General features: G+C 44.5%; 1 protein-coding gene and 3 pseudogenes across 2 annotated transcripts in view; all 4 read left to right on the forward strand.

Annotated features, from left to right (window-relative positions):
• Lamp3 (lysosome associated membrane protein 3) overlaps positions 1-17,928 on the forward strand; it is a 33,656-nt gene extending 15,728 nt beyond the window's left edge. Inside the window, exons 4-6 of one of the 2 annotated variants that reach the window (XM_004834927.3) lie at positions 2,109-2,166; positions 4,029-4,199; positions 6,826-8,651. In XM_004834927.3, the coding sequence (XP_004834984.2) occupies positions 2,109-2,166; positions 4,029-4,199; positions 6,826-6,965 (369 nt within the window). In that variant the 3' untranslated portion in view covers positions 6,966-8,651. Of the gene's footprint in view, positions 1-2,108; positions 2,167-4,028; positions 4,200-6,825; positions 8,652-17,189 lie in introns of those variants that run through there. The other variant, XM_004834928.3, reaches the window with a different exon arrangement.
• LOC106007861 (signal recognition particle subunit SRP72 pseudogene) lies at positions 7,163-14,217 on the forward strand (annotated as a pseudogene).
• LOC147825438 (signal recognition particle subunit SRP72 pseudogene) lies at positions 14,141-15,242 on the forward strand (annotated as a pseudogene).
• A 140-nt stretch (positions 17,929-18,068) lies between the features above and the next one.
• On the forward strand, positions 18,069-22,388 carry LOC147825439 (serine incorporator 3 pseudogene; annotated as a pseudogene).
• Positions 22,389-22,762: the final 374 nt, after the last annotated feature.

The raw sequence follows: 22,762 nt of genomic DNA on the forward strand, positions 1-22,762 counted from the left end.
TTTAAAAAATGGAGACAATGGGACTGGGGATTTAGCTCAGTGGTTCCGCCGCCTGCCTCAAAAGCACAAGGTCCCGAGTTCAATCCCTGGTACCAAAAAAAAAAAAAAAACAGAGACAAGTTGAGGGCTGTAGTTCAGTGACAGGTGGATGCTTAGCATGCTCGAACCCCTGAATTCAGTACCCACCACTAAAAAAATGAAGAAACATAGTTGCCTACAATGAATGAATGAGTGGATTCCCTTCTCAATTACCCTTTCATACTTCAGTTCAGTCTCCTTGAATATTTCATACCTTCGGTCTTTCAGCAGGTTTTCAGGGTGCTTAGTAGTTTGTTTACTTGTTTGTTTGTTTGTTGCAGTACTGGGGATTAAACCATCCAGGGCCTTCACACTGAACTGCATCCTCAGCCTTTTTTAATTTTTTATTTGGAAACAGGGTCTTGCTGAGGTACTAAATTGCCCGGGCTGGGCTCAAATTTGCAGTCTCTCTGCCTCAGACTCTGAGAGTGCTGGATTTACAGCTGTGCGACCCCACACCTGGCTGTTTTGTTTTTCTAAAAGGGCAGTGCTTTGATAAAGTGTGGGACACTGCTCTGTGTTTCAAACTGGAACCCTCTCCAGGGAAACCATTTCTTCCCAGAATACCTCTCAGTGGCCCCATTTTAGGAACATACCCTCTGTGTGTGTGTCTGTCTGTCTGTGTGTGTTACTGAGGATTAAACCCGTAGCCTACATACTGAGCTACTTCCCTGCATTTTTTCTTTTGAGACAGGGTCTCACTAAGTGGCTAAGATGCCCAGGCTGGGCTCAAATTTGTGGTCCTCCTGCCTCAGCTTCCCAGAGTGCTGTAATTACAAGACATGTGCTACCATTCCTGGCTAAAACATAGACCTATTAATCTCTTTAACACAACTGACATCCTACCCAGGAAAACACACATGCATTTTTCCCCAGAAGGTCTGTGAACCCCGTGGAGTCTACTCAACATACTTTTGAGGATGAGCGGTCTCCAGGTAGAGAACCCCAAAGTGTAGATGTCAATTACTCGTGAAAGCTCGGTGTGCCCCTCCAACCCCTCCATCTCCCGGCTACATGCACTTTTTTTTTTTTTTTTGGTCACTGCAAATTGTTTATTAAAACACAAAGCAATGGACAGTGAAAAACATCCTGATGTTTTTACTTTTTGGTGGGAGTGGGGTGGGGCCTGGAAGGGGTAGGGACAGATGGAGACAGCCCAGAAAGAAGGACAGCTCTATCCACCCCCACTGCTTCCCTGGCCAGCCAGGTTCAAAGCCCCTCGAGTACATCTTGCTGTGCTGCTGCTGTAAATGCCTCCGGCTACATGCACTTTAACAGGGCAACTCAGCACAACTGAAAGGACTCAAGTTACAGTGGTAGAATTTGAGTTTTAGGCTGTAGTGACAAATAAGCAATAAAGAAATTTGGAGCCAGGGATAAGTTATTACTTATTTTTTATTATGGAATGTGTTCACTTTTTTCAGAATTTTGCAACACATATGGCTCAGAACCCAAAACCTCCCTATAGAGGATTTAAGAGGCGGAACTCTGTTACAGTTGTTATCTAAAATACCACCCCCAAAGGTTCATTGAGTTGAAGACTTAGATGCTGAGGGGCTTGCAGAAAGTGATTGTATCCTGAGGACTTTGATTTTATCAGTGGATTAAGGTCAATTATGAGATCATAATTTGGAGGCATTATCAGGAGATGATAGACACAGGAAGTAAGGCCTAACTGAAGGGGTGGATCATGGGAGCCTGATCTCAGGGACTGTGTCTGGTTCCTGGCCACTTCTGCTCTGGATCTTTCTCTCTCCGCTTCCTGGCTGCTGTCAGATGAGCAGCTTTCTCTACCACACACTTTCACCATGATGTTTCTGCCTCGCTGCAGACCCCAAACAATGGAACCAGCCAACCATTGATTGAAACCTCTGTAACTATGAGCCAAAATAAACCTTTCCTCCTCTAAGTTGATTTTGTCAGGTATTTTGTCACAGTAACAAAAAGCTGGCTAATGCAAACCCTGACCAAACAAATTTGTAAGCCAGGATCATAAACATAAAAATGGCTAACAAACTTCTCTTTTGCAGGAAGAAAATTCATATTATATCAGTGAAGTAGGAGCCTATCTGACTGTCTCAAATCCAGGTTAGTAATGCAAGAATGGCTGTTGGACTGACAATGACACTATGTTTCTGGTTAGCTTACTTTACACTGCGTCTGAAAACTTTTGATGCTGCTTCTAAGAAACAAAATGAAAAAGTTGCCTACAATGATACCTAGGCGGATTTATTTACTACCTGTGTGGACTTCAGGTAAGCCATCTGCTAGAGAACATTATCAGCAACAATAACAAGTGTTTTGACTCTTTAACAGATCTGCTGTTGACAATGCAAGTTATTCTGTACTCTTGAAATCATCCATTCCTTCTACAACAACATAATAGGTGCTGCCTTAGGCATTGGGGATCCAGCAGTTAGTTCCTGCCCTTGTGGAGCTTACATTCTAGAAGGGAAGAGGACACGCACAAACACCTTAACTTGCATTGCACTATTCAGTGGTGGTGAGCTCCCTGAGCAAACCAAGCAGGAGGGAGAGGCACAGAAAGTGACTTCCAGTCCGCCTCAGAGAAGACTTTAGGGGGCGGTCCAGGCACTCTGAAGAGGTGAGGTTTGAACAGAGGGGTCTCCATCTGGGGATGCTCTTGCCAGATGGCAAGAGCAACTGATGCCCACACCCAGCAGGGTGAGCTTGTTAAGGCACCTAGTGATCAGCAGGGTGCCAGAATGCCCAAGCATGAGCACACGCAGATGGGGAGGCTGAGGACATGGGAACGGTGGGCAAGGCAGCAAAGGACTCTGGATTTATTCTGAAGTGTGAAAGGAGGCGATGGGAAGGTCTGGTGTATGGAATGGTGGAGGAGATTTACATTTACAAAGGTTCACTTTGGATGCTGTATGGGGAATTACCCATTCTGGGGCAAGTTGAAAACATCCTACAATGTTCATTTCTGGAGAGATGATGCTCCCAAGAAAGTCCAGTGAGTCTCTGGGAGGCCTCAGATGTTTCTCCAAAAAGCTGAGTCTTAGATAACAGACATTTACAAACCCTCCTCTGCACCGGGGACTGGCCCAGTGGTTGTCATGTTTATTCTCTCCTTTGCAAAATTCTATCTTTTGATTGGCTTAAACATTCTTTTATTAATTAAGTATTTTACCAGGCATTGTGGTACACACCTGCAATCCCAGCACTCAGGAGGCTGAGACAGGAGGATCACCCCAAGTTCAAGGCCACCCTGGGCTACACAGTGAGATCAAGGCCATAGTGAGACCCGGTCTAAAAAAACCAAAAATTAACTATCATACACTAAAGAACTTTGCCAAGAAATGAAAATGTGGAGTAATATCTACTTAAAATACTCACCATGTTATATTGATATTCAAGAGAATTTTGTCAATGATTTATTGAGAACTCATTTGCTGTCTTCGTGTGGTCTGGGGAATAAATACTGTGAGTGCTAACACAGCTTAGCTAACGTTATCACTGAGCAGGGACCAGATTTTAACCCATGACAGGGCAGTAGTCCCTCAAGAGCCAAAGGAAGGGAAAAATCAAACCAGAAATTAATTTAGACCCAGGGAGGGGGAAAAACTATTCTAGATCTCAGTCATCCTCTGGCCAATGAGTTTTCTCCCCATTCAAGAAACCAAATTATACTCAAAAGAGTGCTTGGCAAATGTGAAATTAGAGCAAATGAAGTTCATTATGTGATTAAAATATTGAACCCCATCTACCTTGAAGTATCACCTCCTTTAAAGGGTGTGTGCGTCATAAGGCAGAGTTGTCCTCAAAGTCTCTACACACGGGTTGTTTGCCGGAAGAGAAGGTAGTGGGACCCCCAGAAGGCCATGTTTGAAGGAAACCATTTGGTGGCCCATGGACAGCCCGTACCATTGGAACTCTGCAGAGAGTGTCAGGATTCTTGCATGTACCTCACTTTTTCTCTTCAGAGAAAGCTTTCCAAGGGTTGAAAACAGGGATGGTGATGTTTGAGACAGTGGTCGGCCATTCCTTCAAGTGTGTGAGCAAGCAGAGCACACAGCTGTCCGCCCAGCTTCAGCTGAAAACAATGAACGTCCAACTTCAAGCCTTTGACTTTGAAGGAGACCACTTTGGAAATGGTAAGTTACGGGTTCCCCAAATCGCAAACAGGTCTCGGGACCCAGGGTTGTTCCAAGTTGTGTTCTGTCTGAAGCTATCAAGGGCCAAGAATCTAGGAGCTTCCTGCAACAGGGTTTCCACTCTGCCCTGAGGGCTGAGGTCCCGGGGCCTTTTTTGCCACCTCAAAACCAGGCCCTAAGGGGGCCCCATTCACATCCGGGGCTCTCCCCAGTGCAGAGTCTGCCCAAAACACGTTCTCACTCATGAAAACACAGGCACACTCGGCCCAACAGCTGGGGAACGCCACATGTGGCTTTTCCTGTCCATGCTGTGGAGCCCTGGGGAACCCAGAGATGTTTGGAGAATCCTTTAAGGCCCTGAGTATTAGTGATACAAGATTTCAAGATAGCTTTTTCCCACCTGTGGAGGGAAAAGAAGACATGGTAATCCAGAAAAGAAAACAATTCTCTTGGATCCCCCTCTTCTCTGTTATAGCTGTTCCCCCCCAGAGTTTCCTCAGAGTCAGTTTTCATTTCTGTCTAACTTCCACTCTGGGTTTGAACCAGTGCCACCAGAGCTTGCCCGATGCTGCGCAGGAAGTCCTGGGGAGAGGGCCAGGGGCAGACCTGGGAGACTTCCCAGAAAAAGCTCTTTTCTCCTGCCAGGAAGGCAGTGTACAAGGACTTCTACCTATCAGCAGACTCATGAACTTCAATTCTCAAAATGTCCCTCTTGAAAGAACTCAAAAATACTGTAAGTGCTTTTCAGTCATCAAAAATAGATTTAGCTAGTTTAGCTATGTTAATTTCTGTAATAGAAACCCGGTTTTACGTTGGGTTCCATTATAAAATTAAAGATGTGTCTGATAGGACATTTCTCCTGACACAGTGGAAATCATTCAGCAAACACAGTAGTCAGTGTTGCTTGCCTTGGAGCCCTGATATTTGTAAGTTTTGTCTGCGTCTTACAGTTTTTGAGACAGAATTTCACTAAGTCACCTAATTGCCCAGGCTGGGCTCAAACTTGCAATCCTGCTGCATCAGCTTCCCACAGTGTTGGGGTCATAGGGGTGCCCCCCCAACTTAAGCAAGTGATGAAATAAGGCACACACTTGCTCATCTTTGCCATTAGAACCTTTGTGAAGCAGGAATCAAGCAGGGCTTGGGAATAAATTCTTTTAGCAGCTTTCTGGTTCCTACTAGCACTGTTCTCAGGCAGACATGGAAAAGGTTTGTTTTTGTTTTGCGATAGTGGGGATTGAACCCAGGGCCTTCACACTGAACCACACCCCCTCTCTTTCTAATTTTACTTTTTGATTGTGAGACAGGGTCTCACTACTTTGCTCAGTTGTCCAGGCCAGTGCTCAAACTTGTGATCCTCCTGCCTCAGCCCCTCAGAGCACTGGAATCACAGGTGTGCGCCATCACACCTGACTGAAAAGCTCTTTTCTTAACGTTATTATCTGAAAAATCCCTGTTCATTGAAGCCTCCAAGCAAGTGAGCCTTCACTCCTCCCTCTCCTGCATCTTCTTACCAAATGCTCACACAACCCTACCAATTCTCCCAATGGTTCTCTTGTTCCCTGTCCCTGCCACAGCTCAGCTCCATATTCCTGGTCTCTGCAATTGAGATTTTCCTAAAGATGCAAGGAAAGATGCATTATGGTATTCCATAAGTAGGACTTTTCCTAGGGGGTAAGAGACAGTGACAAAGAAAAGCAAAAGCTGCCTGGGATTTAGCTCAGTGGTTCTGGCGCCTGCCTTGCCAGCACAAGGTCCTGAGTTCGATCGCTGGTACAAAAAAAAAAGAGAGAGAGAAAGCTGTCGTAACACAGTGTTAAAAAGGCTTATAAACAGAGCAGGCGTGGTGGCACACCACTGTAATCCCAGCACTCAGGAGGCTGAGGCAGGAGGACCACCACAAATTTGAGGCCGGCCTGGGCTACATAGTGAGTTCAAGGCCAGCCTGAACTACATAGGGAGACCCTGTCTCCAAAAAAACAGAAGAAAGAGAGAAAGACATACAAGCACAGGCTGTGGAGGAATGATGAATACACTGGTGGTGAGGGGTGGAGTGGAGAACTCTGGGCCGATGACCGACCTTGAAATGGGCTGGAAGAATGCAGCAGAAACCAGCAGTTACCAAAGCTCAGCCTTGGCAAAGAGAATAACCACCCCCAGCCAAACCCTCCTGCCTCTGCCTCTGCAGCACTTCCCCTAACACCCTGGAGCCCCAGAGCTTTTCTTTCACTGTCCTTTTCTTTTACTGGGTTTTGTTTTCTCTACCATCCAAGGAGCCCCAACCTGTCGGCAGCCCTTTAAAAAGCCCAGCATTTGAATAGAAAGCGTTGGTTCCACTGGGGAGGTGGTGAACACAGCTCCAGGGCTTCTCTGGCTCCAGGGTCAGGACAGGGACCCTGATCCCAGGTTTCTCAGCTGGATCTGCCTCCCTGGCAGAATCATTTCCTGGGCCTGGGGCCTGGGGCCTGGAGTCTGGGGCCTGGAGCTGAACCTCTGTGAGTCCTGACCAGCCTGAACTGAGTTCCCAGTCCCTCACCCTGCTGTCGGCTGAGACCCAGCAGCCCCCTCAGCCCCCTCTCCCGAGCGGTGCCCACCTGTAATGCTGTTACTCTGGCTTCAATTACAGCCACTGAGTGCTTCAGTGACAGAAACAGGAGAGAAACCCCTGTGGCCGTGGGCCTGAGTGTCACAGGACTGCTTGTCATTTTGCTAATGGCCTGCCTGGTGGCCAGAAAGAGACCTGGTCGAGGATATGAACACATGTAGAGCCCCATCTGCTTCCTAAGGCCCAGGGAAGCCTGGCTTCACATTGGCCCTTAGCCAAAGGACTGAGCTCTCTAGCTGCCTGTCCCCCCTCCGGAGTCCATGCGGAGCCCCAGCTCTCTGCTCCAGGCCCATCTGAAGGCTAGGAAGAGTGCAGCCCACCCCACTTCTGCCCTGGAGGGCTGGGGACACCATCGACCATGCCTGAGGGCAAAGGGCTGCTTCAGGAATTAGGGGGCAAGCCCATATGGTGACACACGCCTGTCATCCTAGCACTTGGGAGGCTGAGGCAGGAGGATCACCACAAATTCATGGCCAAGCTGAGCTATGTTGTGAGTTAAGGCCAGCCTGAACTACACAGCGAGGCCCTGTCTCCAAAAAACAAACAAACAAAAAGAATCAGGGAGCAGGGGACAGACAGATGAGGGGGGTGATTGTGTGAAGGAGAAGGCAAAAAACTCACAGAGGGAAAAAAGGGGAAAGACCCTTTCCAACTGCGCTGGGGTGAGATCTCACTATGTTCGCCAGGTGGGCCTCAAATGCCTGAGCTCAAGTGATCCTCCTGCTTCAGCCTCTTGAGTAGCTAGAACTATCATCGTGTATCAACACACCTAGCTTCCCATGTATTTCTAAGGTCTTGATCATCAGATTTTTTTAAACTAGTACTTTAGGAAAACAAATTCATTTCTAAATAGATTATAAAGTGTCTTTAGACTCCTGGATTTTCTCTAAATTCTGACTATTCAAATTATAGATGCTCTTAATATGCTATCGTTTTTTAAAGACATTCTATAGTATTGCGCTGTGCTATTAGTAAAACAAACATGGAAAGTTGTTCAATGTTTCACTTTTTTAACGGAAAGATCCTGGCAAACAGAAGAGGCTTAATAAATATTAGTTCTCCAATCCCTTCAGCTTCATTTGTTGTCTGCCTTCTTAACATGTTTTTTCTGATGAGTCCCTTTCTCTCAGATGCTAGTCTGCCCTTGTAAGTCTGACCTCCCCGTAGCTTCAGGACAAGTAAGTAACAAGGAGACCATGGCCCCTCCCTTCTTTGCAAACATTTATCCCCAAATTTGAAGCCAATGAATTCCTGATTGGGAGTGTTCACAAGTGCAGGAAAACATTCTATCAAAATCTGGCTTAGGATGTTGCTCATAGTTTTTGTTTGTTGGTTTGGTTTTTTTGTTTTGACAAGGTCTGTTTCTCAATTTTTTTTTTTTTGGTACCAGGGATCAAACTCGGGTCCTTGCACTTGCGAGGCAGGCGGTGGAACCACTGAGCTAAATCCCCAGCCCTGTTCATAGTTTTATAATACACTGATGGTTTAAATATGAAAACTGGGGCTTTAGTTTGGAGAAAAGGAAACACAACAGGCTAGCACAAGTTCTTAACTGATTTTTACTAACAAGGATTCTTGTTTCCTACATTTTCCAAAGGTGCCACTCATTATTTTAAACAGGAAGCATGTGAAGTTTGACAAGAACTGTGTACCGATTGCTTATCTAGGAAACGAGTCCTTGGAGTATTTTAGCCCTCTCGTTTTCTTAGAAGTGAAGGGTGGGGAGGGCGCTCGCGGGTTCAAGAGAGGTTTAAGATTTGCTAAAGAAGGCCTGCTTCCCCCTTAGAGCGGGAGAAGTTGGTGGGAATCTGCGAGACGAGGGCCCTGGGTCCCCCGGAGTGAGTCAGGGCTGACAGCAAGGGCTGGCTTTGGAGGGACGCTAGTCTTCCCCCCCACCTTCCCCGCCCTTCCCCCGCCCCCTGTTCTTACTGCGCCTGCCGCAGGCTCCCACCTGTGCTGTGGTCAGGGAACCTGAAAGGTTTCCAGGGCAGAGTGGGACGTATCTATTCACTGCGCTGCCAGCCCCCGGAGAATGACACAAGTTCATCTTCCAGTGTGTGGATGCTTCTAGGGCAGATGGAAATGAGAAGCCATATTTCACATCAAGAATAGAGGGATTTAGGGCCGAGGATTTAGTTTAGCGGCACCGTGCCTGCCTTGCAAGCGCAAGGTCCTGAGTTTGATCCCTGGTACCAAAAAAAATAGAGGGATAACCTGGGCATGGTGCACGCCTGTAATCACAGCACTCGGGAGGCTGAGGCAGGAGGATCACTGTGAGTTTGAGGCCAGCCTGCGCTACATAGTGAGTTCAAGCCCAGCCTGAACTACAAAGTGAGACCTGTCTCAAAAAACAACAAAAATAGAGGGATAAGGCAGTTCACATAAATTTAATTTTCCTTTTTGCCATCGTCAGTGATGACGCAGCCTAGATTCCTGTTACCGGTCCCCCAACACAAATTATCTTTAACATTAATATACATTAACGCTGTAGGAATCACAGAAGGCAGACACTTCCTTTGCATGACCAGCAAATAAATGCTCAGAAATGTTACTTCCTCACAACTCTGCTGCTCACCACACACATCCGCCCCAAGAAGCCTGTGATGAGAAAACAATTCTGTGAACTCACTTCCACTCCTAACCTGGAGGAAACAAGAGTTAGTTGCTTGTTCTTCCTTTCCTAAGCTAGGACAGTGAAAACAGTTCATGGGGAGGTCAGCGAGAAGGAACGAGGAGCTGATGTAAGTGAACCGGGGAACTCATCCCAAACTTGAGGCTACCTCCAAAAAAGAAATTACTTCCCATGCTCAAAAAAAAGATAGACCGCTAGGCATGGTGCCACACATCTGTAATCCCAGCACTCAGGAGGCTGAGGCAGGAGGATCACTGAATTCAAGGCCAGCCTGGACTATATATGGAGACCCTATTTTAAAAAATGGACTTATTTATATGAATAAAATATTCACCAGCATCAGTCTTTATATCATCTTTAACTGTCACTTTCTATTCCTAAAGGTGAATATTGCTTATTTCCTTGTTTATTTTTTTATTTTTTGAGACAGGGTCTCCCTATGTAGTTCAGGCTGGCCTTGGGCTCCCTATGTAGCCCAGATTGGCCTTAAACTCGCAGTGATCCTCCTGCCTCGGGCTCCCAAGTGCTGGGATTACAGGTGTGCACCACAACACTGGGTTTATCCATGTAAATATAAAAAGTAAAATGTAGTAAACAGTTGTGGGCCTGAGATACACTATACTTTTTCATATATGAAATTATGTTTATACAGGGTTATTCTTTAGGGGATTATTTGTAATAAAGGCTTGGGGGAAAATCAAGGATTCTCAGTTGGGAACAGAATAAAAGACTGACACATCCCCCCATCAGAAGACTATATGAGAGAGCTGAGTGTGGAGGTGCACACACCTATAATCCCAGCACTCAGAGAGGCTGAAATAGGAAGATCAAAACTTCCAGGCCAGCCTCTGCAATTTAGCATCTTATCCAGACCCTGTCTCAAAATGAAAAAGGGGAGCCAGGTGTGGTGGTGCACACCTGTAATCCCAGCTCTTGGGAGGCTGAAGCAGGAGGATCACTGTGAGTTTAAGGCCAGTCTGGGCTACATAGAGAGACCCTGTCTCAAAAAAAAAGTAAATAAAAAATAAAAATTAAAATAAATAAATAAAAGTAAACAAAAAGGAGGTGTAGTTCAGTGTGGAGGTTCAATCACCAGTACTACAAGAAACAAACAAACAAAAAACAACAACAACAATAAAAAAAACAGTGCACACTCTATGTGTGTGTAAGGAAAGATATCCAAAATAGATTGTTAAGTCAAAAAGCGTAGTGTATAGTAGTAAGGAAAGGGGGAGAGTAAAACATTTCTTCTTTTGTGTTTATATTATAAAAGAAACATCAGAAATACATATAAAAACATTAAGAAAAGTATTTGTCGTGTGGAACTGGAGGAAATAAGAAGATAGGACAGAGGGAAAAATAAAACTCCATGGACAGTAGCTTGTATTATTTTAACTTTTTACATTATCTGAAAATATCTTATCTTCAAACACATTTCTTAAATTTCTTAGGAATGATACTTATCAAATAGAATTGAAATGCTATAATCCTAGACAACGTTTTTTTAAAAAAGTGATGTAACTATTGAAATTTTTTTTAAAAAAAGAAACTTTAGAGTTGGAGAGACTCGTGTTGCTAAGCACTATCAGCAGATAATGTCTACATTGAAAACAGTAGAAAACTCATGATCAGGTTCACTTCATAACTTCTCAGTGCAATTCATATTTAATGTGGATTTCATAATCTTTTTATGAAACAAAACTTTCTGTGACAAAGAAATATGAACAATGAGTCCTCCAGTTTTTTGTTTTGTTTTGTTTTTTGGTACTGGGGATTGAACTCAGGACCTTGCGCTTTCAAGGCAGGCACCAGAACCACTGAGCTAAATCCCCGGGATCTTCCAGTTTTATCTTAGTTTTTTTCCTTCTCTTAAATTCAAATAAAATCAAAATCAACAGCTTTAATCAAACAGCACTAAATGATCCTATTTTCTTTACGATCCTATCTTAATAAAAGTATTTCTATTCATTTTTCTACTCATCTATCCTTATCCTTATAGTTTTAAAGAAAGATGTCTGTGTAGTAGTGGCAATGTCTGGATGGGCAGGTGGTTTTTACTTTTTTATTTGTACTTTTCTCAATTCTTTTAACTAGTTATAGGTAGCAGATCGTTTATTACAATAGAATCGTTTTTCCTTCAGCATGCACATGAACACACAGATTCACTCATAGAGGAAGGAAATGCCTGCAGAAGTTTGCAATGATTAATTCAGACTCTGGTGATTAGAGAACTTCTGTTCTGCATTTTTAAAATATTTAAACAATGTTAAATTTAATAGTTTAGCAAAACAAAAAAGAAAGTAAAAGTTACCTTCTACCTCCATCCCAGTCCTTTTTTCAGCTTTTTGGGTGTCTTTTCATGCTGGGTACATAGTATATTTGTTTGGGTTCCTGTGATGCGTCTCAGGTGGTAGGGAACCTCTATTCCGCCATGCTGACACCTACCACATTCTTTAGGGGGGGTGAATTGAACCCAGGACCTTGTATATGCTAGACATATGCTACCACATTCTTTTTTTACTTGGCTGGGGGGGGGGGTCTTGCTATGTAGTTAAGGTTGGTCTTGAACTCACTATGTAGCCCAGGCTGGCCTCAAACTCATAGTGATCCTCCTGTCTCAGCCTCCCGAGTGCTGGGATCACAGGTATGTGCACCATGACACCACACCCAGCTCTCACATTCTTTTGAATGACTACATTGTATTTTATGAGTGCCATTTCAAATTTTTGGTACCTTGTCTCTAATAAAGTAGAATATATATATATATATAGAGAGAGAGAGAGAGAGAGAGAGAGAGAATTGGAGATTTGAACCCACAGCCTTAAGCACACTAAACAAGTACTCTACCAAGCTTCAATCAAGCTCCTGACAGTATGTTTAAAATAAATTCCTTATTGACTAATAACTATCTTTTTACATTTTAAAAACTTTTTTGTATTTGTTAAACTCATTTAAATTTCTTTCTTATTTTAATTTTTTAATTTTTTAAATTTTATTTTATCGGTACATTTTAGGTATACAAAATAGTGACCTTCATCACTGGAAATTTGCACCTTTACGTAATCTCTCTTGGTTCTTATTTTTCCCCCTTCCCCTGGCCTCCCTTCAACCCCTCCATCCCTCCCTATTTACAAAGACTTTGTTTCCATTTTTCCATTTTCTCATATTAATTTCTTTTGAGAAATATCTACATGGGCTGGCCGTGTGTCTCCGTGGTAGAACGCCTGCCCAGCATGACAAGGCCCTGGCTCCATCCCCAGCACCACGCTCCCACACACAGAGAGAGGAGGAGGAGGAGGAGGAGGGCAAGGGGGGGAGGAGGATGAAGAATGAGGAAGAGGTGAACAGAGAAGAAAGAAATGAAGGAAAAGATTTTGTAAATAACTAAACTGGGCATGGTGTCCCACATCTGTAATTCAGGAGGCTGAGGCAGGAGGATCATCACCAGTCCGAGGCCAGCCTGGGCTACATAGTGAGTTCAAGGCCTGCATGGACTACACAACCAGGCCCTGTTTCCAAAAAACAAAACAAAATATGAAGAATCTGTAAGCAACTAAAGTCTCAGTTACTCAAAAAGGGCTTATCATGAGAAAACATTCCCCTGCCTCACAACTGACAAAGCTCTTTCAACTAATTTTAACACTATTGTTTAGAACTATCTCCATAATCCTAAAAAGTGGAAAGCTTCTCATGATATTTATGACTTATTTTTTTTAATTATTAAGATAGTGTCTCACTATGTAGTCCAAGCTGGCCTGAAACTCATGGTGATCCTGCTGCCTCAGCCTCCCAAGTGCTGGGATTATAGGCGTGTGCCACCACATCTGGCCATGATATTTCTTTGGGGGTTTTTTGATTTTTTTTTTTTTTTTTTTTTTTTTTGGTACCAGGGGACCAAACTTAGGTCCTTGCGCTTGCGCAGCAGGCAGCGAAACCGCTGAGCTAAATCCTCGGCCCTCCATGATATTTCTTAATCGTTCCATTTTAGACTTCCTGCTCTAGCTCTCCAAAATGGAAAGCTGGGGGCGGGGGGGGGGGTGCCTGCGCTGTGGAGTGAAGTGAACCGTTATGGACAGAAGGGCGACTTCACTCGAGCTCTGAAGACCGTCCACAAGATACTACCGATCAACAAGGACGCTGTAACTGCCCTGCCTTATTCAGAACGGAAGTTTCAAGGAAGCCTTGAATGTCATCAACACACGTGCCAGAGTTTTGGCCAATAACCCTCTCTCCTTTGAGAAGGCATATTGCGAGTACAGGCTCAACAGAATTGAAAATGCTGTGAAGACCATAGACAGTGCCAAGCAGCAGGCATTCGAGCCGAAAGAGCTGGATGGACAAGTGCTGCACCGCTGGGAACGCGATGGTGAATGCTTAGCTGTGTATAGAGCTCTCGTACGAAATGCCCAAGACGATTATGATGAGGAGAGGAAAACAAACCTTTCAGCAGTTGTTGCAGCTCAAAGCAATTGGGAAAAAGTGGTTCCAGAGAACATGGGCCTCCAAGAAGGCACCCACGAACTGGGCTACAATGCCACCTGTGCCCTGATTGGACAAGGCCAGCTGAACCAGGCAATGAAAATGCTACTGAGGGGCCAGGGATTTAGCTCAGTCGTTCCACCGCCTGCTTTGCAAGCCCAAGGTCCTGAGTTTGATCCCCAGTACCAATAAATAAATAAACAAACAAACAAACAAAAGAAAACACTACAGAAAGCTGAAGATCTTTGCCGCCAGTCACTTTCGGAAGACTCTGATGGGATGGAGGAGACCCGCAGGCAGACCCGGGCATCATTCACAGTCAGACGGCCTGCATCCTGCAGCATCAGGGTTGCATGGAGGAGGCTTTGCAGCTTTACCATCAGATAATAAAACTGAAGCCAACAGATGTGGGATTACCAGCTGTAAGTACAAATAACATCTTTATCATTAATAAGGGCAAAATGTCTTTGACTCCAAGAAGAAGGTGAAATTAACTGATGCAGAAGGAGTAGTTTATTTTTCCAAGAAGTAACTGCAAGCTGTAGAATTTAACAAAGGTTTACTTGCTATGTACACAAACCAGGCAGAGCGATGCCAAAAAATATCTGCTGGTTTACAGTTCCAAAGTCCTGAGGGTCTCCTGCCTGTGTTCATCCAAGCTGCCCAGCTCTTCCAGGAAAAACTGCCCATAAAAGCAATAGAGCTGCTTCAGGGATTTTCAGATCGGCATCCAGAAAATGTAGCTGACATTAAGCTGACCGTGGCACAGTTGAAAATTTCTCACAGTGATATTTCCAAAGCATGTCTAATTCTGAGAAGCATAGGAGCGTTAAAGCATGAACCAGGCATGGGATCTGCATTAGTGACCACATACAGCCATGAGGAAGACACTGATAGTGCTGCTGAGGTCTTCACGCAGGCCATCCAGCGGGACCAAAACATCAGCCCAAATCTCCTGCTCATTTGTCCTTGATTGGAGAAGCAGCAGACTTCAGACTCAAGTATGGGCAGAAGAAGGAGGCAATTAGTGACCTAGCACAGCTAGGAAAACAAAATCCAAAAGCTATTCACACTCTGGCACAGCTTATTTCTGCTTACTCACTTGTAGATCCAGAGAAAGCAAAAGCTCTTAGTGAACAGTTGCCCTCATCAGATAGTTTGTCCCTAAAAGTAGATGTCCAGGCTCTTGAAAATTCTCCTGATGCTGCGTACATTCAGAAGAAGGGTGGAAAAGTCACCAGAGAGTCAACCAAAGGAGCAAGGTCAGGGAGATTTGAAAAAGAAGGGAAAATTGCCTAAGAATTATGGCCTAGGGCTGGGGATTTAGCTCAGTGGTTCCGGTACCTGCCTCGCAAGCGCAAGGACCAGAGTTCGATCCCCAGTACCAAAAAAAAAAAAATTATGGCCCAAAAGTTACCCAGATCCAGGAAGACAGCTGCCAATGCAAGAAGGGTAAAAAGAAGGCTCAGATTGGAAAGGGGACTCAGGGCACAACTGCGAGAGCTTGGTCCGAACCCGATGCCAGTAAAGCTGTGTGCAGCCTCCCACTGGCCAAGACCCAGCAGAGCAGCAACTGTATCTGCCTCTGCAGGTAACATCTATCCCGAGACACCAGACACCTGCAGGGGCTCCAGCCGCAAAAAAGAAACTGCAACAAAAAAAGGAAGGAAAGGAGGCTGGTGATTAGAGTGCTCTCATTCCAGGCTATTTTTAAGTTAGTCTCAGCCGTGCTAGGAACATAAAAAGGTAACACAGGGAGAAGCATAAAAAAAAAGACTTCCTGCTCTAGCAGATGGTTATACAACTATTTGGGGTTAAATTAATAAGGTTTATATTATTATAATTATGTAAATGTTGTCTACTACTAAGTCAAATATTGTACAACAAGCATGATTTCTTTTGTATGCATTTCTTTTCTGAAATCTAGTTGCTATTCTCTCTCCACTAACCTTGCTTGGTCTTTTTTCTTGGACCATGGGTACACCGAATTGAGTTAATGGTGATGTTTGGTTTATACAAAGACCTCATACATATATCTTCTTCTTTGTCCATGAACAAGATATAATTACACTTCTCCAATTATTTGCTCTTTCCTCCCCAATTCTTCATTACATTGAATATTCTATCAAATTCTCCTTTACCCTCAAGGCTGCATCTTTCTCCAGTGGAAATTGATTTGTTTCTTACCTAACCAAGTACTTTTCTTTTCTTTCTTTTTTTTCTCTTTTTTTTTTGAGCTTTTGAGACAAGGTCTCACTATGTAGCCCAGCCAGACCTCAAACTTCCTATCCTCCCATCTCAGTCTCCTCAGAGCCAATAAATTACTTTTTTTTTTTTTGGTACCGCGAGTCAAACTCCGGACTTTGCACTTTCGAGGCAGGGGGTGGCACCACTGAGCTAAATACCCAGCCCCCAATCAAATACATTTCAAATGAATAGGTCCTCTCTGATGGAATAAACAAAGGAACAGTTTTGATAAGTTTATTTTATTTTTTATTTATTTTTTTGTACCAGGGATCGAACTCAGGAGATAAGTTTATAAACTTACTTTTAACCTCAAAAATAATTGATCCAGGGCTGGGGATTTAGCTCAGTGGTTCCAACACCTGCCTCACAAGCACAAGGTCCCAAATTCAATCCCCGGTACCAAAAAAAAAAAAAAAAATTGATCCATTCTTTCTAATATTGGCTAAAATGAATACAAGAAAACCTTAGGAGTAACAAAATGTTTTGCAAAGTCCATGTTATCAAGAGATCACCTGGAGCGTGTTTGGAATGACTTCTCGCTCAGTTCAGGAAACAGATTTAGGCCTGGTGTGGCGTACACACCTGTAATCCTAGCACTCAGGGAGGCTGAGGCAGGAGGGTCATGAGACAGAGCCCACCTTGGGCAACTAGTGACTTAGTGAGTCCTTGTCTCAAAATAAAAAATTTAAAAATGTTTGAGGATGCAGCTCAGCAGAAAGGCCCTGGGTTCAAACCCCAGGAAGTACTGCATTTTTAAAAAAAGGAAACAGGACTAGCAAGGATTGCAAATTATTGCCGAGAAGAGGGAGAGGCTTTTTATTTAATTATCCAACAGTCTTACTTGTTAGCTGCTTCTTTTATAAGCGAGAAAATTGCAAAGGAAAACCATCTGCCCAAGATAGCAGAGGTAGTTAGTTGTCATTAAAAGCCAAGACTTGTCTGACCCCCAAGCTCCGGTTCCCGGGCAGCCGGCTGTCTCGTCTGTCTGTCAGCACCAACCTCACCGCCTCTCTGTTTTCTCTCCTAGTGGACGAGTGCTCCTCGGACTACACAGTTGTGCTTCCGGTGATCGGGGCCATCGTGGTTGGCCTCTGCTTTTTGGGTCTGTGCCTCAACGCGACCCGTCTAAGGCGTCAGCCAGGCGGGTACCAGAGGATCTGAGAGCAGCCCGCCGGAGATGAGTCACAGAGCTCGGAAGATTCTTTCATGGCGCGTCCAAGATGCGGGGCGTCCCCCAGAGGGTGCATCCCGGACCACGTAAACCATTGCGGTCTGCTAAAACCAAGTGAACCGTATTTGTGATTTAAATTCAAGTAGCACGTCAATTTTTACATTTTTTTTGTTCATCCGTGAAAGGTTGTGAGGTTTAAGAGTATTTTCCAGTTTTCTTCAGAATATTTTAACCACTCACAGGCAACATTTGCTAGAGGCGCGTGGGGGAGCACTCTGGTAATCCCTGGTAATCCCAGCATTCGGGAGGCTGAGGCAGGAGGATCATTGAGAGTTCAAGGCCAGCCTGAACTACAAAGCTAAACCTTGTCTCAAAAAACAAACAAAAAATGCCTTTGCTTTATCAAATGGACTTTCAATGCTTTTACCACCTGTGTTTATTCCATGTACATATGTCTAGGATAGTACCCACCTCCTTTTCTTCTTTAATTTTTTTTTTTAATCATCAAAAAGAAGGAGCTAGGCATGATGATGCATGTCTGTAATCCCAGCCCTTGGGAAGCTGCGCTAGGAGGATTGAAAGTTCAAGGCCAGCCCAGACTAAAGAGTAAGAACCTAGGCTGGGGATTTAGCTCAGTGGTTCCACCGCCTGCCTGGCAAGCACAAGGTCCTGAATTCGATCCCCGGTACCAAAAAAATAAATAAATAGAGTAAGAACCTGTCTCAGAACAAACCAACACACACAGTTTTGGGGTTTTGTATTTGTGGTGCTGGGGATTGAACCCAGGCCTTCGTGGATGTTAGGCAAGCACTTTACCAATGACCTACACCCCCAGCCTTTTCTTTTTATTCCAAGACAGGATTGAAACTAAGTTGCCCAGGCTAGCCTCAGACTTCCTTCAGCCTCCCAAGTACAGAGACTACAGCTGTGCAGCGTCCTACCTGGCTTGTCTGGGTTTCTGTGGGAAGCCAACAAGAGGAACAAATCAGCTAATATTTTTTATGTTGATGATTCTTGCTCTAGAAGCACCAAGAACTAAGAATTAGCTGTTTACAGACAAGAACGGAATTTAATAAGCATGCAACAATAATCACAGGGTTTAATTACTGAATATGTACGACAGACTCTAGGCTAAGCCATTTACATCCGTCTCATTTAACCTTCACAAGGTACAGAAGAGTAAGCTCAAGGGAATCACCTAAGTATCACCCACCTAACAGGTGGCAGAGCCGGGATTAGAACGCATGTCGGCCTGGTCCCAAGGCCTTGGACTTCTTCTCACACCAAGGTGCCCACAAGAACAATAACCGCAAGTTCTGCCTAGAGTCTCCCACCAGCTGATGAAGCAGCCCGCTCCTTTGACGGTAACTGAGGGGCTTTACAAAATATTAGTTGCTCACTAATATCTTAAAGAGGAAGGAAAGGAATTGACTTCTCAAGGTATGTTTTATTCAAAAACAGAGACGTCTTCTCCCCACTGACCAACTTTCCTTTCTTGGATGTAGATCGCCCTCTTGTGGTCGCTTGCTGCTTCTGCCCGTTAGAGAGGAGGCTCTGAATTGCGTTCCTGCTGGGTTTGGCCTGGATTAGAAAGGAGCTAAAGCAGAATACCAGCAGCAAAGACCAGATCTTAATTTCCCTGAGTTGTTCACTTATAAGTCACTAGGGTCGGGAGGGTCCCGACTTTAGTCCTAATAGAAGACAGAATTGTATTAAAATGTTTCATAATAAAAACTTATTTTGAGATTCATTCATGTCATTTTTTTTAATTTCCTTTTTGTGCTGCATGAAATTTTCTTTACAATCTTCTTTGTGGCAGGTTGCAGGTTGATGCTTGAGTTAACAAATTAAATCATCTTTCACTAGCTAATTTCTTCAAGTCAATGCTCCATTGCCATATTATTTCCAGGTAGGAGGACCCTATGGGGAGAAATTGAATTCCTGAGAAGATAAACCACATCAAAAGTACAGGTTAAATCTCTCTTTCTTCTTCTTGAGACAGGTCTCGCTATGTAGCCCAGGCTGGCCTTGAACTCAGAGCAATCCTCGCGCCTCAGCCTCCCACGTGCTGGGATCCCAAATGCAGACACACCAACCACATCTCTGTCTTACTGCAGTGTTGTCATAGTTGCCCCTGTGGTCGGCCACACTGATGAAGGGTTACTCAGAGCGAGGCCTCACCTGAAAACTGCTGCATCACGGATCCAGGCCTCCATATCTGAGCACGTTTGGGTGGGTCTGAGGGGCCTGTGACATGGAGACCAAACCACTAACAAAGAGATCACCTATATCCCTGATCGCTGAGTGAGGATGTAAGCCCCAGAAAGCAAGCCCAGGTGCCTCACAAACCCAAACAGAAGAGAGCCTCCAAAATGCTGCATCATTTCCAGCCAAGGCAAGCATTTGTCCTTGGCCTGGCCAGCACTGTGCAGGTGCAACCCCAGCAGTGACCCTGAGACAGGGAGAGGCCAGACTGACCTTAGGCAGGGAAGCAGGTTTGCCAATGACAGTGACACACAGAGCCCCAGAACACCTGGCTTCCCACTCCCATGTAATCTGAATTGCTAGAAGCTTGGGCAAGTGTCTTAGTTACTTTTCTTGTTGCTGAGATAAAATACCATACCAGATACCCAAAGTTAAAGGAGGAGAGGCTTACTTTGGCTTGAATTTTGTAGAGGTTTCAATTCATAGTTGGCTGGCTCCAAGGCAGGGTGGCATGGCAGAGGGGCAGCAGGGAGGAGAAACAGTCCATGGCAGGGCAGGCAGGAGACGGGAAGCAGCAAGCAGCAGCAGCAGAAGCCACTTCTCCCTTTTATCCCTTCCAGGTTTTTGGTGGTGCCACTCACACCTGGGGCAGGCCTTCCCTTTGTCCATGCTCAGAACTAAACCAGAACAATCAGTGGACTGATTTAGTAATCACACACCCTAGATCCAGCCACCTCCGTAAAGCCCCAGTGACCACACCTTTCTCCAAACACAGGGTCAAACTGAGCCCCAGGAGGCAGCCTATACCTCCCCACCTCCAACCCAAGTGTCAGTCACCAAGGTTCAGAGGCTCAGTGTTTCCCTTATCTGATGACAGCAGGTGAGGGACCCAGGTAGTGAGGACCGAGTAGATTGTTAAAAACAGTAACAGTGTTGGGTGAGGAGGCTGGCCACTGATTTAAATGTATGAATAATGTCCCATAAGAAAAGCTAAAAGAACCCAGGCATGGTGGCTCACACCTGTGATCCCAGCACTCAGGAGGCTGAGGCAGGAGGATTGTTGTGACTTTGAGGCCAACCCAGGCTACATAGTGAGTTCAAGGCCAGCCTGAACTGCTTAATGAGAACCTGTCTCCAAAAAACCAAAGAATAAACCTCAGAGCAGGAAGCCTGCGGACCAACACCCTCCTTCTCCAGCGTCACCATGGGGGCTGTGCTGGGCATCTTCTCCCTCGCCAGCTGGATTCCATGCTTCTGTGGCAGTGCATCATGTTTGCTGTGTAGTTGCTGTCCAAACAGTAAGAATTCCACTGTGACTCGAATCATCTATGCTGCAATTCTCCTCCTGGGCATGGCTGTGTCCTATATCATGCGGATAAAAAGTATAGAAACTGAGCTGAAGAAAATTCCTGGATTCTGTGAAGGAGGATTTAAAATCGAGGTGGCTGATTTAAAGGTGGATAAAGATTGTGATGTGCTGGTTGGTTATAAAGCCATATATCGGATAAACTTTGCATTGGCCATCTTTTTCTTTGCTTTCTTTTTACTCATGTTAAAAGTAAAAACAAGATCCCAGAGCATCAATACACAATGGGTTTTGGTTCTTCAAAATTGCTGCCCTTATTGGTATCATGGTTGGATCTTTCTACATTCCTGAGGGCTATTTCACTTCAGTCTGGTTTGTTGTTGGCCTGATAGGGGCTGCTTTCTTCATCCTTATCCTGCTGGTGTAAGACTGCTGTCTTTACCAAAAGCTCTGAGAAGCTGACTATAGTGAAGCATACCCAGGGATCCCAGCGGTGCCTCCAGAATGTAAGACCAAAGGCCTTACCAAATGTTCCAAGGAGCTGGAGTGGAGCACACCCGGGGATCCCAGTGGTGCCTCCAGAATGTAAGACCAAAGGCCTTACCAAATGCTCCAAGGAGCTGACTGCAGTGAAGAACACCCAGGAAGGAACACACCGGACAAGTAGGAAAGTGAAACAGACCTTAGTCTGGCCAGACAGCACTCCCAAAGCAAAGTAGCTTAGAGAGGTGCCAGTCCAGAGTCCGAGGCTCTTTTTATAGGGGCTTGCAGGGGAGTTAACAGGCGAAATTTACAGAAGAAGGAACAAAGGTTTAGTGGTCTTACATTTGTATGTTAATTAGCCTGACTTGTACTGTTAGTCAGCAGATGCTTTGTACATTGGTCTATAGATAGTGGTATCCGGAACAAAGGGTTGGATAATTATTACTGATAGGGATCTTATCTAGTGTCCTGGAACTAAGAAGCATCTTTATCTATTTACTCACATTCAATCATAGGTAGGGCTAGGGGAGTTTTATGATTACAGAGTTATGCAGTCTTACATTCCCCACTGATTTTACAATTTAAGTAATCTTACTTATAGATGTAGGCATCCATTGTATACAACAGCATGACAATATTTAGCATATACACACAACTGTAATGACCAGAAAAAGTTGTTTTAACCATTGTAGGTTGGGCAACCATTTAGTTAGCCATTGGCTCAAGTCCCAGCCATCTTCATTATGTACCCTTTGAGCCAAGTCTTCCAATTGTTTTATATGCAGGACATCCCTTCCAACCATTTTATTCTCAGACATTTAGTTGTACAATTTTCATACATAGCACATTGGGTATTATTTGACAACATTTTTAGGTTTACGACATGGGGCACGTTCCCAATACATGATGGAAATTTACATCAACATTTAGATAGAATTCAGACAAATTAAGCAAGTTTGCCAATTGAATCCATACATTCTTTTTTTTTTTTTTTTGATCTAGTCCTCTTGGGGGCAATAATGCCAGTGTCCCAAATTATATTATCATGAAGGCGAAACATCTCCAACCCGCTCCAGTCTTAGCTTTTGGTCGCCTGGTTGGCTGATAACCTTCCATTTGTCCTTTTTGACATCTGCGGGGAGTCCTACTTTCAGATGGTTTCAATGTATCTAGGCAGAATGTCCAGCCACCTTCAACGCCAAGGGAGTTGACAGGACAACAGGAACCAGTCCCTTCTAATGAGGTTCCAGGGTCTTGGAATCAAACCTGTGAATTAAAACCAAATCTCCCAGCCTGTAGGGTAAAGGTTGTAGGGGTTTTTCATTTGGACTAGTCATTTTCTCTCGTAATGTCTCATGTAGCTCAGACTGAAGCTGATGAACTGCTTTTAAGGATTTAAGGAGTCGAAGGTAGGAAAACTTTTCCTTTAATTCTA

The sequence above is a fragment of the Heterocephalus glaber genome, unplaced genomic scaffold, assembly GCF_053883595.1.
Source record: "Heterocephalus glaber isolate CG9 unplaced genomic scaffold, H.glaber_assembly_v1.0 deba00001504, whole genome shotgun sequence".
Taxonomy (NCBI): Eukaryota; Metazoa; Chordata; class Mammalia; order Rodentia; family Bathyergidae; genus Heterocephalus; species Heterocephalus glaber.